A 16045-nucleotide genomic window follows, 5' to 3' on the forward strand; every position below is an offset into this window, starting at 1 on the left:
AATAGACAATTCCATTAAAAATAATGGAATCCTGAAACTTCCAATAATCTGAACACCTCGTTTCCCCTCTCAAACACCTCAAAGATAATATAATAATAATATTCATATCACTGTTAAGAGTCTTCTTAAAGTCACGATGCCTCGCAAAAACCTATTAACCATGGCAGTGTTAAAAATGTTATTGATCGAATAAAAGAGTCATCGAAAAAGTTGATAAGGTACTAAAAGGGCAGTAGATTACTCAAAAAGAAGTGAAAAAAAAAATCAATAGCGAAGTGGTGAAGCGTATTAAATCACTATATATCTCTTTCCACATGAAATCATCCCCATAATGAGGGATTTTAGAGACAAAAATATCATGAGACATTTTTTGTTGGCGAGTTCTTCAGTCAAAATAATTTCTTCCTGATATTTGCCTCAGAAAATCACTTGTTTCTGAGATAAATTGCAGCAATTTTTTCATCCCCAAAAATCTCTTGGAATTATTGAAACTTTGTCCATTATACATATAATTAAATGAATAATGAGCAAAATTTTCAAGATTAATATTCATGCAAGGAGAAGAAAATTCTCCAATCAAGATTGTTTTTCTTTATTTTAGAATAAATAACCTTGATTCAAGAATCCCAGATAGATATTCTTGGATATAGTATCTGTTTCATTTTGAAATCAAGAATACGTATTTTGAAGCAAGAGTTTTTCTGCTTTCTCTTCAGAACAATAGTATATTCTTGATTCAGGATTTTTTCTCCCTGTACATTTTACACTTTTCTTACAAAATAATAATCGAACCCTCACTTGTCTCTCATATAGATTGCAGAAAATTTATCGTCCCCAAAAAATCACTCTTGGACTGATTGAAACTTCGTTCATTGTACATATGATTCAATGTGTAATGAATGAATTCCCAAAACTAATATTTATTTACAAAGATTATGAAATACAACTTATGACAAGAGAAAATTATTGAATCAAGATTTTTTTAGTCAAGGATAAATAATCTCAATTCAAGAATTCCAGATAGACATTTCTAGCTATTCTATCTGTTGAATTTTGGAATCAAGAATATATATTCTCGACGAAGGATTTTTCTATTTTTTATTCATGAAAATAGTATATTTTTGATTCAAGATATTTTTATTCAAGGATAAATAATCTTAATTCAAGAATTCCAGATAGACATTTCTAGCTGTTCTATCTGTTGAATTTTGGAATCAAGAATATATATTCTCGACGAAGGATTTTTCTATTTTTTATTCATGAAAATAGTATATTTTTGATTCAAGATATTTTTATTCAAGGATAAATAATCTTAATTCAAGAGTCCTAGACAGATATTTCTAGTTTTTTTATCTGTTGAATTTTGGAATCAAGAATATATATTCTCGACGAAGGATTTTTCTATTTTTTATTCATGAAAATAGTATACTCTTGATTCAAGATATTTTTATTCAAGGATAAATAATCTTAATTCAAGAATCCTAGACAGATATTTCTAGATTTTTTATCTGTTGAATTTTAGAATCAAGAATATATATTCTCGACGAAGGATTTTTCTATTTTTTATTCATGAAAATAGTATACTCTTGATTCAAGATATTTTTATTCAAGGATAAATAATCTTGATTCAAGAATCCCAGATAGATATTTCTAGCTATTCTATCTGTTGAATTTTTGGAATCAAGAATATATATTCTTGACGAAGGATTTTTCTATTTTTTATTCATGAAAATAGTATATTCTTGATTTAAGATATTTTTATTCAAGGATAAATAATCTTAATTCAAGAATCCTAGACAGATATTTCTAGATTTTTTATCTGTTGAATTTTAGAATCAAGAATATATATTCTCGACGAAGGATTTCTATTTTTCATTCATGCAAATAGTGTATTCTTGATTCAAGATATTTTCTCCCTGCGCATTTAACCACTTCCTTACTGAATAATAATCGAGCCCTTAATGACCCTCAGACACTCACCCACCAGCCTCAATTACGTGTAAGGTTCGAGTTGTGGAGGTAACCTAGGTGGTGTGGGTGAGTTTTTTTGGCTGCTGGACGGTGGAGTGAGGATGCCACTCTGATCAGGACTGCCTGTATCAAGACTGGTAGAGTCTAAAGAGTCTAGTGAATGAAATTCCAAGTCCTTGTGCCTCTGCTGTGCCTTCTCGAGCATAGCGAGGTCCACGACGTGCGTCTGGATCCTGTGGGACTCGTCCAGGACGATGTTGGGTACAGCTGCTCTCAGTCCAGAGCCTGCGTGAGACTCGACAGGGGGTGCTGTTGACCTTGAGAGCAGTTGGGAGTCGTCTTCGGCTATGATGTGGGCGAAGGCACTGAGCCACTTGGCGCAGGGGGCCAGCTGCTCCCAGGAGAGGGTCGACACCCTGAGGGCGCACTCTCGACCCTGGGTGTGGTACACAGCAGCTGCTGCCATGTGGGAGTAAGGGAACTTCAAGCTCCCCTCGTCGAGGGTCGCCAGGTCCAGGAGCTGAGCTGCCTGGGCATACTGGAGGCCACTGTACTGAGGGTAGATGAAGGCGTGTGGCCGGGACCAATCGCCCGACTCCATTTGCATGTAGACGTTCAGCCAACCTGGTGGCGTCACTGGGGACAAGTTCCAGCCGAGACCTTTCAGGATTATCAGCTCCTTTCCGAGGATCTCGTCCTCTGTGCAGGCACCGTCGGTCACGTAGGCAAACTCGGCGATTTTTGGGGGGTAAATTTCTTCAACCTGAAAAGGGTTGAAAAATCCGTTTATCCTTAGAATTTCAAACGTCTCAATTAATTTCAGTAGCGAAGTGGTAAAACGGTACAAGTCAATTTTAACTATTGACCAGTTTTCAGTGAATATCTCGGAATCTAAGGGAGATAGCCAAATTTTTGGAACAACCTTTTTTGTAGAGCCCATTGAGAGCTGCAATAAATGTAATCACGAAATTTTCGCTACTTCCCTTAGATGCGGAAATATTCGTTAAAAACTCAACTGGGGGATAAGTCGACTTAAACCGTTTTACCACTTCGATACTGATTTCTTCTCCTCAACTTCTTCTAGGTCCCGGTGGCTTGGCGCAGTGGGTAAGTTCGTTGCCTCACATGCGAAAGGTTCCGAGTTCAAATCCCGGCCGGGTAGAATGGTGCGATCTAACCATTTAAAGTCTTGATAATCATCGCAGTATACTCTAACCGGGTCGAAGCGATGTAAAATAACGATAAAAAGAAAACTTCTTTTAGCTATGGAAAAGTGGGGCAAGATGAAACAGTGGGGTAAAATGAAATAGTGCACTGAAAGAAAAACAAACACGATGTCAAACCAGTCTTGTTTGGGTCAACAAAATTGCTAGTTGAAAATTGCCAAAAAAGAATTTGTTTGGTTCGAATTTGAAAGCCTCAAACATGAATAATTGCTCTGCTTTCGACAACAACGAAATATTTTGCTCAAGGGGCGGATAATTCACACCAGACGGTGCCTTTTCAGGATGAAAATATCTCATATAGAGGAAAATTTAGCAACAAATATTTTATCCATAAGTAACAAGATTGCTGTCATATCATTATTATTGCTTCATTTAAGGGTTCATTTCTTGTCTGTGATTATTAGACAGTCGAAACGAAAAACTACGATCCCTTGTTTCGCATGCAACAAAGATTTTTCATCACGCTGTGCGAAAAGGTAACGTCCCGTTTCCACACATTGTGACGAAAAATATCGTTCGATACTCGTGGGAAAAGTGTTGTTTGGCTCGTGGGATTGTATCACTCGCCTTCGGCTCGTGCTATAAACCTCCCACGAGCCGAAAAACTCTTTTCCGCACTCGTAACGAAATATACTATTTTGATCATTTTCAAAAAACAATTTTTTTGGTACAAGTAACACTTGTTTGAAAACTTTGTCGTTTTTCTCTCAGTGAAGAGTAAAATGAAACAGTCGAAAAACGACTGTTTGATGCAATTCAAGCGAAACATTTTTTTAAGGCCCGGGTGGATTATCTTTCGAACGTTATCTCGATTGCTTTTTCCATCTTCATAATGTAAAATATATCACAATTTCCGTTGGATTTTACATCACGCAGGAGTCCCTACAAATTATGATTGTACAATAAAAAAAAATAGAAAAAAATCTGAACATTTTCAAAGAGCGTTTTTAATAAAGATTAAGAAATAAATCTGATAGAGAGAAAATAGTGAATGGATAATTTATGATGATAACTAACGACCTAACAGCCGTTAGATACATTAAATTATTAATTTGCGATTTCCTCCCTATTGCATTTATTTCCCAATATTTTTCAAAAACGCTCATTCAAAATGTTCAGCTTTTTTCAATGTGTTTTTGATTGTACAATCATAATGTTTGGAGACTGTAGGGCTATGTAAAACTGAACAGCAATCGAGGATCATTTCAGTTTATCAAAATAAAAAAAAAACCACGATCACGTTCGAAAGATAATCCACCCGGCCCTTAAATTACAATTGTTTCGAATAACGGATTATTGAAGTTGCAGTATTAAGGCCCTTCGAACGTTATCTCGATGTTATTTTTCATCTTTCGTCATCTGAAATTGTCAATTGAGTCCTGCATCATGCAGAAGTTTTGAAAAATTATGAATGAATAATCAAAAAAAGTAGAAGAAACTCTTAATTTTTTCAAAGAGCATTTTTAATTTATATTCAGAATAAGTTGAATAACAAGAAATTGAAAAATGTATCTGATTTACGGTGACAAATGGTGGCCTGTCACCCAATATCATGCAGGGGGAAGACTGATTTCGTAAATATTTTCCCACACTGCACAGAGACACTTATTACGGAAAAGGCTGTTTGAAAAAAGTTGTAATATTTTGGAGAATTTTTTAATCACACTTTTATCACATAACAATGGCAGATGGCTACATACCACTGTTTTGAAAATTGAGATACCTAGCTGTCACTTCCCATGGGGAGTTAGTGTTATCCACCATGGAAAATGACAGCTAATAGATAGTCTGCCACAGCGAATCAGATATTTGTAATTTCCACTTTTTTCAACTCATTCTGAATCTCAATTAAAAACGCTCTTTAAAAAAGTTCAGAATTTTTTCTATTTTTTAAAAATCATTCTATCATAATTGTTGGAAATTTCTACTTGATACTTGTACCACTTAATTGACAATTTTGGATTACAAAAGATAACAAAAATCAAGATAACATTCGAAAGATAGTACACCCGGGCCTTAAACAAAATCGTTGTGATTTTGACTACACTTTTTAAACCATTTCATTTTATTCCCCGTCTCCCTAACATTTCTTGGTGTTTAAAATTATTTTTCAAATATTTAAAAAATTATTCTTTACTTTTATTTCATCTGTATAACATACAAAAATATTTTTTTCGTTGTGTTGTAATTTTTAATATCAATTAATTTGGGGGTAAAATTGGATTATTTCAAAGTGAAATGTAAAAATATTTTTTATTGAAAAATCGCTCAGTCACAGAATTAGCCTTTTGCCATTCTTCAGTGAAATGACTCAGTATCGCAGTTAATTAAAATTTAATGGAACGTTTCTATTTGATTCGATATGGTTTACCACTTCAATGCAGAAATGATCTCCGAGTTATTTTTGGACTATCAAGACTGAGTGGGTTTAGGGAAATTTCGGGGGGACAAGTGTTTTGTGGGGAATTTTGTCAGCCACAAAAATGGTCACATGGTGAATTTAGGTAGGCCTACTTGATTCTGAGGTATTTGGAAAATAATGAGAATGTTATTTTTGGAGTTTTGCCGTCTGATCGTTTCAATGCCGAAGTATTCAACGAGAAAATGCCAGTGAATTTACGGGGGAATTTTTTTTTCATGATTTCATATTTTAAAATTTTGACAATTTATTTTAACGAATTTTCATTTGTAAAAGGAGATGCGACGAACAATGACGTGGGGATTATTTCGGGAATACCTGGAGAAGATGAGGGGAATTCATCGGAGGAGGCGTTTTGCAGAATATTTTGTAGCCTACAATAATGGACTGAGACAAATTCCGATAAACCCACTCTTTTATGAGATATCGATAAAACAATGAAGATTCATTTTGCCAAGTGGGCGTATTTTTTAAAATTTAATTGCAGAAATAGTGGTGAGTGAACCAACAAATCATTCTTTGAATAAAAAAATAGGACAAATTTACATAAATTTGCATAAATATTCACTAACAAAAACGAGTGAATTTAAAAAAATCCATTCTAATCAATTCCCATTCGTAGAAGAAGATAACTCATGAATATCTGGGAAATGAGTGAGTTTCGCAAAATTTATCAGGAGATTAAGGAGGGATTTTTTTCTACCTTTTTTGTAGAGAGTTTTGTTATCTACAAAAAATGTCTTTTGATAAATTCTCCTGAGTCCATTCATAAGATATAAAAAAATGTGCATGTCATTTTTGGAGTTATCTCATCTTACAATGTCGTGATTACAGAATTATCGATTTTTTTAAATGCTAGTGACTTTTAGAATGACTCATCTTCAAAATTCTAATGATCTTCATAAAATAAATTAACTTATAAACCCTTCGTTACTTACCTTGTTTTTGAACAAATTATTTTCTTACAGAAAATAAAAGGATAAAAAAAATTCAATTGGATAGGTAAAGGTTTTAAAGAATGATATTCCTCCGATAATTTTCGTTCAGATCAGCGATGAAGTATTGAAACCAATTATTGAATAAATATGAATAATAGAGATTAAAAAAAAGAATTTGAATAATTAATTCACATTGATGCTCAATAGATCTTAAAAATTGGTAGAATCAATTAAATCTATCAAAAGATCTTTTCCCAAAAATTCAATAATCTACATAGATATCCTCTTCATAAATCACTCTAAACTTCCTCACTCCTCAACTATCTCCAAAATACACAGAATGTACAGAATTATAGATTTTTTCAGTGCTAGTGAATTTTAGGATGACTCCTCAACTTCAAAATCCTAGTGATCTCCATAAAACAACAAATTAATTTAATAAACATTCCATTATCAACGTGGTTTTTCAACAAAGTATTTTCTTACAGAAAATAAAAGGATAAAAATAGGTAAATTCAATTGGATAGTTGAAGGTTTTAAAAAATAATATTCCTTCAATGATTTTCGTTTAGATCAGTGATGAAATATTGAAACAAATTATTGAATAAAAATGAATAATAGCGATTAAAAAAAAACAATAATTGATTTGTATTGATGCTGATTAGATCTTAAAAAATAGCAGGATTTATTAAATCTATGATAAAATCTGTTGCAGAAAATTTAATAATCTACAGAGATGCTCTCTTCATGAATCCTCCCAAACTTCATCATTCTTCAGTTATCCCCAAAATACGCACCATGAATAGAATTATAAAAAATAATAATCGATTTTTAAAAAGCCTAGTGAATTTTAGGATGACTCCTCATCTTCAAAATCCTAGTGATCTCCATAAAATAACAAGTTAATTTAATAAACATTCCATTACCCAACTTGTTTTTGAACAAATTATTTTCTTACAGAAAATAAAACGATAAAAATAAATAAATTCAGTTGGACAGTTGGAGTTTTGAAAGAATGATATTTCTCCAATAATTTTCGTTTAGATCAGGGATGAAGTGTCGAAACAAATGATTGAATAAATATGAGTAACAAATATGAGTAATTATTGAATAAATATGAGCATTAAAAAAACAGAATCTCAATAATTGATGCTTAATAGATTTAAAAAAATAGTAGGATCAAATGAATCTATCATAAAATCTGTTACAGAAAATTTAATAATCTACAGAGATGCCCTCTTCACGAAGCCTCCTAAACTTCCTCATTCCTCAGATATCCCCAAAATACCCAACATGCACTTTTTCTCAAAAATATTTCCCTGTTAAAAATTTTTCCACTGAAATTTCACGAAATTTCTTCATTAAAAATTTACAATTTGATAAATAAATCAATGGAGACTGTCAATTTTATTTCCATTGTTCCACAAAAATTCATAGAAATCAGGAACATTCAGGTGAATATATTTTCGAAATTCCCCTCCAATTCGAAATTCGATGATTGCTACATTTTTCCTTAACGATGAAATAAATTCTCAAGCAATCACGAATCAACTATTTGAGTCCCATCATGAAAAATATCTCAAACAAGCTCAAAATCTCCATAAAATAGCAAAAAAAAAAAATAATTACCTTGGCAGCAATAAATAAGCAGGTGATGCCAATGAGTTGTAGTTGACTTTTTGGTACATTAGAGTGTGTCGACAGATACCTGTCGATATAATCCATAGCCAGATAATAGGTTTCCCTATGTAGTTTATAAACCTCGCAGACTTCGATGAGCCAATCCAGAAGAATAGCCCTCATTCTGGGCTGCAGTGTGGGATGCCTCTGGAACATCTGCGAGTCCCTCTGGGTAAGTGTCTTCTGATCTCCCAGGCACATCATCGACCACACCTGTGAGCCATCGGCCCAGGGAAACGAGGGGAGAGGACTTGGCTTGCCAGAGGAGGTGGAAGAGGCCGAGGGGGTTAGAAAGCACGTGGACGTTCGCAATTCTGACCAAGTAGAGGGCTCACGCTCCTTCAGGGGAGAGGACGAGTGATTCTGGGGGGTCTTAGGGGTCTCCGTAATACGTGCCCCATGACAGTGAGAGACTGTCGCTATTTTAGTCGGTGGATATATATTCTCAGCGTCCTCCGATGGTTCTGTACTCTTGCGTTTACGTTTCAGGAGTTGGGGCTTCATTCCCTGGGGTGTGAAGGGATGATTCTCCTGGAGACTGATTAAAACCAAAGAGGGAAACATTAACACACGAAATAGCCATCGCCAACAATTTTTCCACATTTACTTCACGTTCGTTGCATTCATCTTCAACAAATAATTTCCTCTTGCAATAAATAAAGAGAAAAAATTATTTCCAGTTCAGTTTTTCAGGAATTTCTTGAGAAGCTGATGAGTTGGGACATTGAAAATTGTTTTGTTGTTCGTGTCACAAAATTTGCAACGAAATTGAAGGATCAAGAGACTGTTACGCCCTGTTGATTATTGAGATACGACCAAAAACTATTCCACCCCGGAAAACCTGTTTTCGACCCGCCCCCTCCTGTTCCACGCCACAATAGTCCCGAAAACTACGTGTACCCTGTCTGGAAATTTCCCCCCTTTCCAATGAAACAACTCTCCACTTTCCATCGCCCACGGATCACAAGATATCAGTGAAAAACAACGATAAGTCACATTAATAAATCTCCTTATGCCATACTTGTGTCCACGAGGCCCCAAGTCTTCCCACGAATTCCCGGAAATTCTAAAAAATTCATGCCCCCCCACCGCCTCCCTGTGACCCCCACAATCCGTCACCCAATCCCCCAAAAAATGAAGAAAATAAGAGCAATGGAAAATCCCCTTGGAAAGCCTTGAAAAACCCCCGAGAAAAATGTTCTCACAGCGTGCACGCCCTGTCCTCACGAGAACAGGTTAGAGCACAGAATTTTTTTCCCACCCAATAACCCAAAATAATCCTTCTCCAATTCCCTCAGCACCCCCACAAGACTCCACCCAAAGGAATAATGCAAGTCCAGAGATTCCAGAAAATCCCAAATAAGTTCCATAAAATTAAATCCCCCAAGAAAATTGACTCCGACTCACCTAGTCTGCGGCATCTTGATGCTGTCCGTGATGACGTGTGCTCTCTTTCCCAAAAAATTCTCCAAAAAAATCCAAATTTTCTCAGAGGCCTTCGGTAACACTCCCCCAACACCGCCAAAGGTATCAGTAACAATAAAACCCTCGAATTGAATAAATGAGAGAGGATAAATGACGAGAGCGATGCTTGGGTCTCTCACTCAATCGCCATAATGCTCCCTCTGACCGCCGACCGAGCCGACCGTTTTTTCGTCGCCCAAAAGGCCTCGAAAAAATCGCGAAAAAAATTTTTCCAATTTTTTTCCAACCTCACAACTTCATTGAAATAAAATGGCCAATTTTTTAAAATTATTCATCAACTAATTTACGCTATAAAATTGGAAAAATGCGGGAGTTGATGAGTGGAGCGCGGGAGACTAGCGCGCGAAACTATGACCAACCCCTCTGGTAATCCGGTACTGTCACGCCCTCTGTACACACAACATAACCTCGAAGAAAACTCGAGTTTTTCCGGTTTTCCGGGGGTCAATGGAACCTCAAACAATTCCCTCAAGTGTCCACCCCTCAATTCCCCAATTTTTGCGCGTACGAGGGCTTCGATAATGCACCAACTGCAGCAACAATCACGGCGGGCTGAGCGTCCCGACGCTCCGACAATTCTAATATTTTTCCCCGGTTTTTCCCGACAAAATTCCCCCGAAATCACTCACAAAGTGTCTCCAGGTGTTCGCAGATATCCTAGGCACAAGTTGCAACCGATTTTCGGTGATTTTTTCACACAAATTGTTCACTAATTACGAGGGAAAAACCCACGCGCGCACTGTCCAACTTTGCTGGTGAATTCCCTCGATATTTCCTCGACTCTTTCACTTTTTCGGCACTTTTTCGTTTTCCTTGGGGATGTGTTCACTCACTGGGGGGTCACTGTCGATTAAAAAGGGCTTTAGACACGTGAAATGTTCCGATAAATGGGAAATTGTCGGTGAAAATGCGGGAGAGTCTGTGGCATTTCGCGGGAACGCTAGTGCGAGAGTCACTGGTTGTTGCATTTGTGGCGCTCCGGCTGGTGGATGAACTGAATGCTCATTGGCTGGTGGGGCTCGGACAGCTGGCGCTCAGCTGATCAGGTGTAACATGGATGCACTCATACTTGTGCAGGGAATGGGGGATCTACAGGTTGTGTGAGTGTGGTGAGGGTTGGGAGAGCACGCGGGAACCGTACGCGCGTAAATCGACCCCCCCAGCCCGCCACAACCGCTTTGGGAGGGATGCAAGGATATCTTGCCACGTATTTTTCGGGTAACGTGTGGACGGTCATTATGATATGCTTGTGCGCTTACTTGTTGCGTTGTTTGAGTTTGTTGGCGGGGTTTGGAAGTTTTTTCCGGGTTTCGATTTTGGCTGGAGCATTTGAATTTTATGGGTTTTTTAGTGGATTGTTATGACAGAAAAGGTGGATTTGATTGATGTGTATGAGTACGGTTGGAAAGTGATTGAGATGCGTTTAGGAGGGAGAATTTTGGAGGGAAGTGGCAAGCGTTGGTGAACGGGGTGAACAGCCGGAGACTCCGGAAAAATTTTCAAGCAAACAATTTGTAAAAAAAATACATTTACAAAGAAATGCGCTCATTTTCATCTATAAAAATAACATTTTTTTCCGGTGGTCAAAATGTATTGCTTTGTTTGAGTTTTTTGGCGGGGTTTGGGTTTTGGCTGGACCATTTAAATTTTATGGGTTTTTTTGGTGGATTGTTGTGACTGAAAGTGATTGGGATGCGTTTAGGAGGCAGAATTTTGGAGGGAAGTGGCAAGCGTTGGTGAACGGGGTGAACAGCTGGGGACTCCGGAAAAATTTTCAACAAGCAAACAATTTGTAAAAAAATACATTTACAAAGAAATGCGCTCATTTTCATCTATAAAAATAACATTTTTTTCCGGTGGTCAAAATGTATTGCTTTGTTTGAGTTTTTTGGCGGGGTTTGGGTTTTGGCTGGACCATTTGAATTTTATGGGTTTTTTTGGTGGATTGTTGTGACTGAAAGTGATTGGGATGCGTTTAGGAGGCAGAATTTTGGAGGGAAGTGGCAAGCGTTGGTGAACGGGGTGAACAGCTGGGGACTCCGGAAAAATTTTCATACAAACAATTTGTAAAAAAATACATTTACGAAGAAATGCGCTCATTTTCATCTACAAAAATGACATTTTTTTCCTGTGGTCAAAATGTATTGCTTTGAGTTTTTTGGTGGGGTTTGGATTTTGGGTGGAGCATTTAAATTTTATGGGTTTTTTTGGTGGATTGTTGTGACTGAAAGTGATTGGGATGCGTTTAGGAGGCAGAATTTTGGAGGGAAGTGGCAAGCGTTGGTGAACGGGGTGAACAGCTGGGGACTCCGGAAAAATTTTCATCCAAACAATTTGTAAAAAAATACATTTACAAAGAAATGCGCTCATTTTCATCTACAAAAATGACATTTTTTTCCTGTGGTCAAAATGTATTGCTTTGAGTTTTTTGGCGGGGTTTGGATTTTGGGTGGAGCATTTGAATTTTATGGGATTTTTTTGGCGGATTGTTATGACAGAAAAAGTGGATTTGATTGACGTGCATGATTACAGTTGGAAAGTCATTGGGATGAGTTTAGGAGGAAGAATTTTGGAGGGAAGTGGCAAGCGTTGGTGAACAGTTGGGGATTCCGGGAAAAATTTTCATCCAAACAATTTGTAAAAAATACATTTACAATGAAATGCACTCATTTCCGTCCCCAAAAATTACATTACAAAAATTACAAAAATTACATTTTTTTTTCCTGTGGTCAAATGGTATTGCGCTGTTTGAGTTGGCAGAGGAATAATGTCGATGAACTTCGGGGTGTGTGGAGGTGGGGGAGGAGTCGATAACATAGGGATTCATCGAAACTTTGAATTTAAAGGTCCATTCCATCCAGATATCTTGGAATATTTACATGGCGACATTGAACTCATCGGTAATAATCGTGGATGAACGAATAGAGGACCGACGCCTTGAGCTTGTCACTAAACTAAAAGTTGAGAAAATGTTCCCATCTTTCGACGTAAAAGTAGTTCTCAGTGCACTCAACATAAGAGCAATTACGACTATTGATTTATTCTTGAAAAAAATTAAAGTGAATGTAGGAGATCCCGATAAAAATGATCGATTATTCTTTCGATTTGTATTCTGATCAGTACTCTTCAGCAGAGTAAACCCATTGGTTTAAAATGCTTAAATAAATAAAAAAAATAGCGAACATAAATATGAGTAATTAATAGGGGAGGGTAGGGCAAAACGGACCGCTAGGGGAAAACTGACCACTGACAGAAAATTGGTAATTTTTGTTTTTTTTCTTTTCTTCAAATCAGGAACACTGACTCTGTTGAATTAAAAGTGAGTTTCAGAATCATAACCGTCACAGGGATTTTATAGACAACAAGTCTCGTTGAGCCGCACTTTGATGAGATTTGCTAATCACGTCAAACCATAAATGACTTTGAATTTTTGTTTCTATTTCCATTCAGTAATCCGTTTTGCCCTAGGGGTCCGTTTTGCCCTACCCTTCCCTAATGAATATTAAGTTCCAAAAAAAGTAGGGTCAACAGATCAATTTTTAGATGGGGATTAGTTTCTGGACGATTGCCGCTTGCATTGAATATTCCATAAATAAAATGAAAATTGTACTGATTATTTCACCTTTCAATAATTGATCAACCTTTAAGAAATAAAAAAAATATGGCCCTGTCCAGAAATTAGGAATTTCGGCTGCATTCAACTATTTCTTAATTCAATTATTCTTTGTTTTGTTAGTTTCACTTCAAATAATTTTTTTCTGTTAATTAAACCATTCTTGAAGGTATGGAAGCCACCATATCCCCATTTAGGTGATTCTTTTATTTTAGATTCTACCACGAAACTCGAATTTCCCTTAACTGTCCAGCCACTGGGCTGTTTACCCTACTCCACTTCACAACAATAAATCCATCTTTCCTCAAATCGAGATACTTAAATTTGTTCAATCATAATTTAACCCTTTCATCAATCCCTAAACACAAAAAATCTAATAATCAGGCAAAATCCAATTTTAGCGAATTTATAGCGCTCTTTCCTATTTTATTATTTTCTGAAAGTTTAAAATACTCCCACATTTGAATTACGAGTCGCTGCACTGAAAAAATCATAATATCCTGGATACAAACAATGAATAATTCATTGACTATTGAAATGAAACAATAGAACCATCATTTGTCTCAATTTTCATGTCAGAAGTTTTTAACTTAACATTCAAACAATGAAATAGCGATTGTCGGCGATTTTTCGCGGTTCAAATTCAACGCTCGCGAGTGCGCCCAGTCTCCCGACGCCCCCGAATGGTCACGATACATCACATCTACCTGAAGAACAGTAGAATCACAATGATCACATCTACCTGAAGAACAGTAGAAACCTCCTTGATCACCTGCAGAAATGTAGATACCTTCAACACTGGATATTCACCTTCGTGATTACCTTAAAAATCGACAGAAATTGAAGACTATCTCTGCAATGGAATAAATATTTAAGCACCTACGAACATCTAAAAAACACCTCAATCGCCAATAAATTGCCGCAACAATATTCAATCTAGAACAATAATTTTATCTCCCGAAACATTCGTCAGATAAGAATTCTCAGGCCAATTCATTTAAAAAACGAAGAAACAAACAGGAAGTAAAACACGATGACGAATAACTAACTGATGTACTCAGCAGTTTTATTGCCTCATCGATTGAATTCCATCTACTGTAAAGGGAACGATGACAAGGAAGAGACGTCGCAATCCTCAAAACAATGCAATTTTCGAAAAATGGGGGAAATAGAGCAAATGGAAATTGAGGGGATTTGAATGATACCTACAAGGCCTGTACTGAACACATTGTAGGTTTGTAGATTTTCCATAATGAAATCGACTAGTTGATTTGAGCCAGTTTGCACATGAAAAGAAAATATTTCGAGTTGAGAATATTGTCATTAGGTCACGAATAATTTGTCTTGTAAGAGAAATTCGCGGGACTGGCGAGTGTGAGTGGAGTAACTACGAAAAATGGGACATTTCATCTTCGATTGAGAGAAAAAATACAATTTGTTTTGCTTAACGAGGCTTTTAAATTATTAACACCCTTCGTTAATAGTTAATGAATGGGATGAATAGCTACAAAACCTCGTTAAAGTAGTATAAACATGACTTGAATTGTGAAGATTAAAATCGGAAGTAAATTTTAAAGAAAAGTTAATAGAATAAAAATATTCTCATTCAGCATTGTAGTATTATTGATTACAATTAATTTAGAAGTGCAAAAATAATACAGCCTTGTGAAAAAATTAACTTTGCGAGGTGAGGGCAAACATTGAAATCTCCAAAAAATCTCGAAAAATCAGAAAAAATAAATAAAAATTCTATTTTCAATATGAAAATTATCGTCAGTGTCAAATTTTTGTAATAAATAATTCATGTTTCTGTATCCCTGAAATGGCGCGTTGCGTGGAAACAACGTATTCAAACGAGAGACTGTCGTTTAAAAAGATAATTGGAGAAAGAATTTAAGGGATTGATTTTGTAAACTCAACAACGTTAGAATTCATGAAAAAAATTATCAATGATGAATTTGTTTTTGCTTTTTGAGTTGAATTTTCCTCGTTAAACTCAACAACTCAGTTAGAGTTTATAGACTACTTCAACAACAACTAAATTCTTCCGGCATTTGCCTTTATATATTGCAAAGGATCTGGCCGTTATGGAATGGAACTAAATCCTTCCATCTTTTCTATCAATGTAGTTTTCAGGGGGTTAGAAGCGAAACTATTTAATTGAAGAAATTTATTCGATTTTACCGAGGAGAAGGGCTTAAAATATTCCGTAACGTTTTAGCTTATCGAATGAATACCAAAAAACAGGCAATGAAAAATATCAAGCACACAGAAAACGTTGTGCAGATTATCTGCAATCTTATGCAGGTTTTACACATAAGCTCCGCGAACCTCCCACTATGTGTAAAGTCTGCATAGTTATGCATGAAATATGCATAAAGTATGCATGAAATCTGCTAGTAACCAATTGCAGATTATCTGCACTATTTATGCATGTTCCGCCCATAAGAGTTCCGCAGAAAAAAAAGCCAGTACTCACCGAAACTTTAACGAATTGCGACTTTAATGATTCGGAATTTCATAGAGAAAGCAAGAAAAAATTGTAAATTCTAAATCAATAATTTAAGGGGATAATGGGACAAAATAGAACAGTAGAGGAAAATGAAAGAGCGCTGTTTGTTGTATTAGTTTCGACTCTTCATCACGCTGTGGGTAGCTAAGGTTTCAGTTTGTCTCAGCCTCTCCTATAAAAGGTAAATAAGTTGAAGAAAAT

General features: G+C 36.1%; 1 protein-coding gene across 1 annotated transcript; it reads right to left on the bottom strand.

The window, feature by feature from the left end:
- Positions 1-1770: 1770 nt before the first annotated feature.
- On the bottom strand, positions 1771-10669 carry LOC107039441 (G1/S-specific cyclin-E1). The gene is made up of 3 exons (XM_015259046.1): positions 9642-10669; positions 8184-8772; positions 1771-2734 (listed from the first exon to the last, which is right to left on the bottom strand). Exons 1-3 carry the CDS (start codon positions 9653-9655, stop codon positions 1994-1996), a joined length of 1344 nt encoding a protein of 447 aa, XP_015114532.1. The 5' UTR covers positions 9656-10669; the 3' UTR covers positions 1771-1993.
- Positions 10670-16045: the final 5376 nt, after the last annotated feature.

The sequence above is a fragment of the Diachasma alloeum genome, unplaced genomic scaffold, assembly GCF_001412515.2.
Source record: "Diachasma alloeum isolate Michigan unplaced genomic scaffold, Dall2.0 Dall_scaffold_00300, whole genome shotgun sequence".
In the NCBI taxonomy this organism is placed as follows: domain Eukaryota; kingdom Metazoa; phylum Arthropoda; class Insecta; order Hymenoptera; family Braconidae; genus Diachasma; species Diachasma alloeum.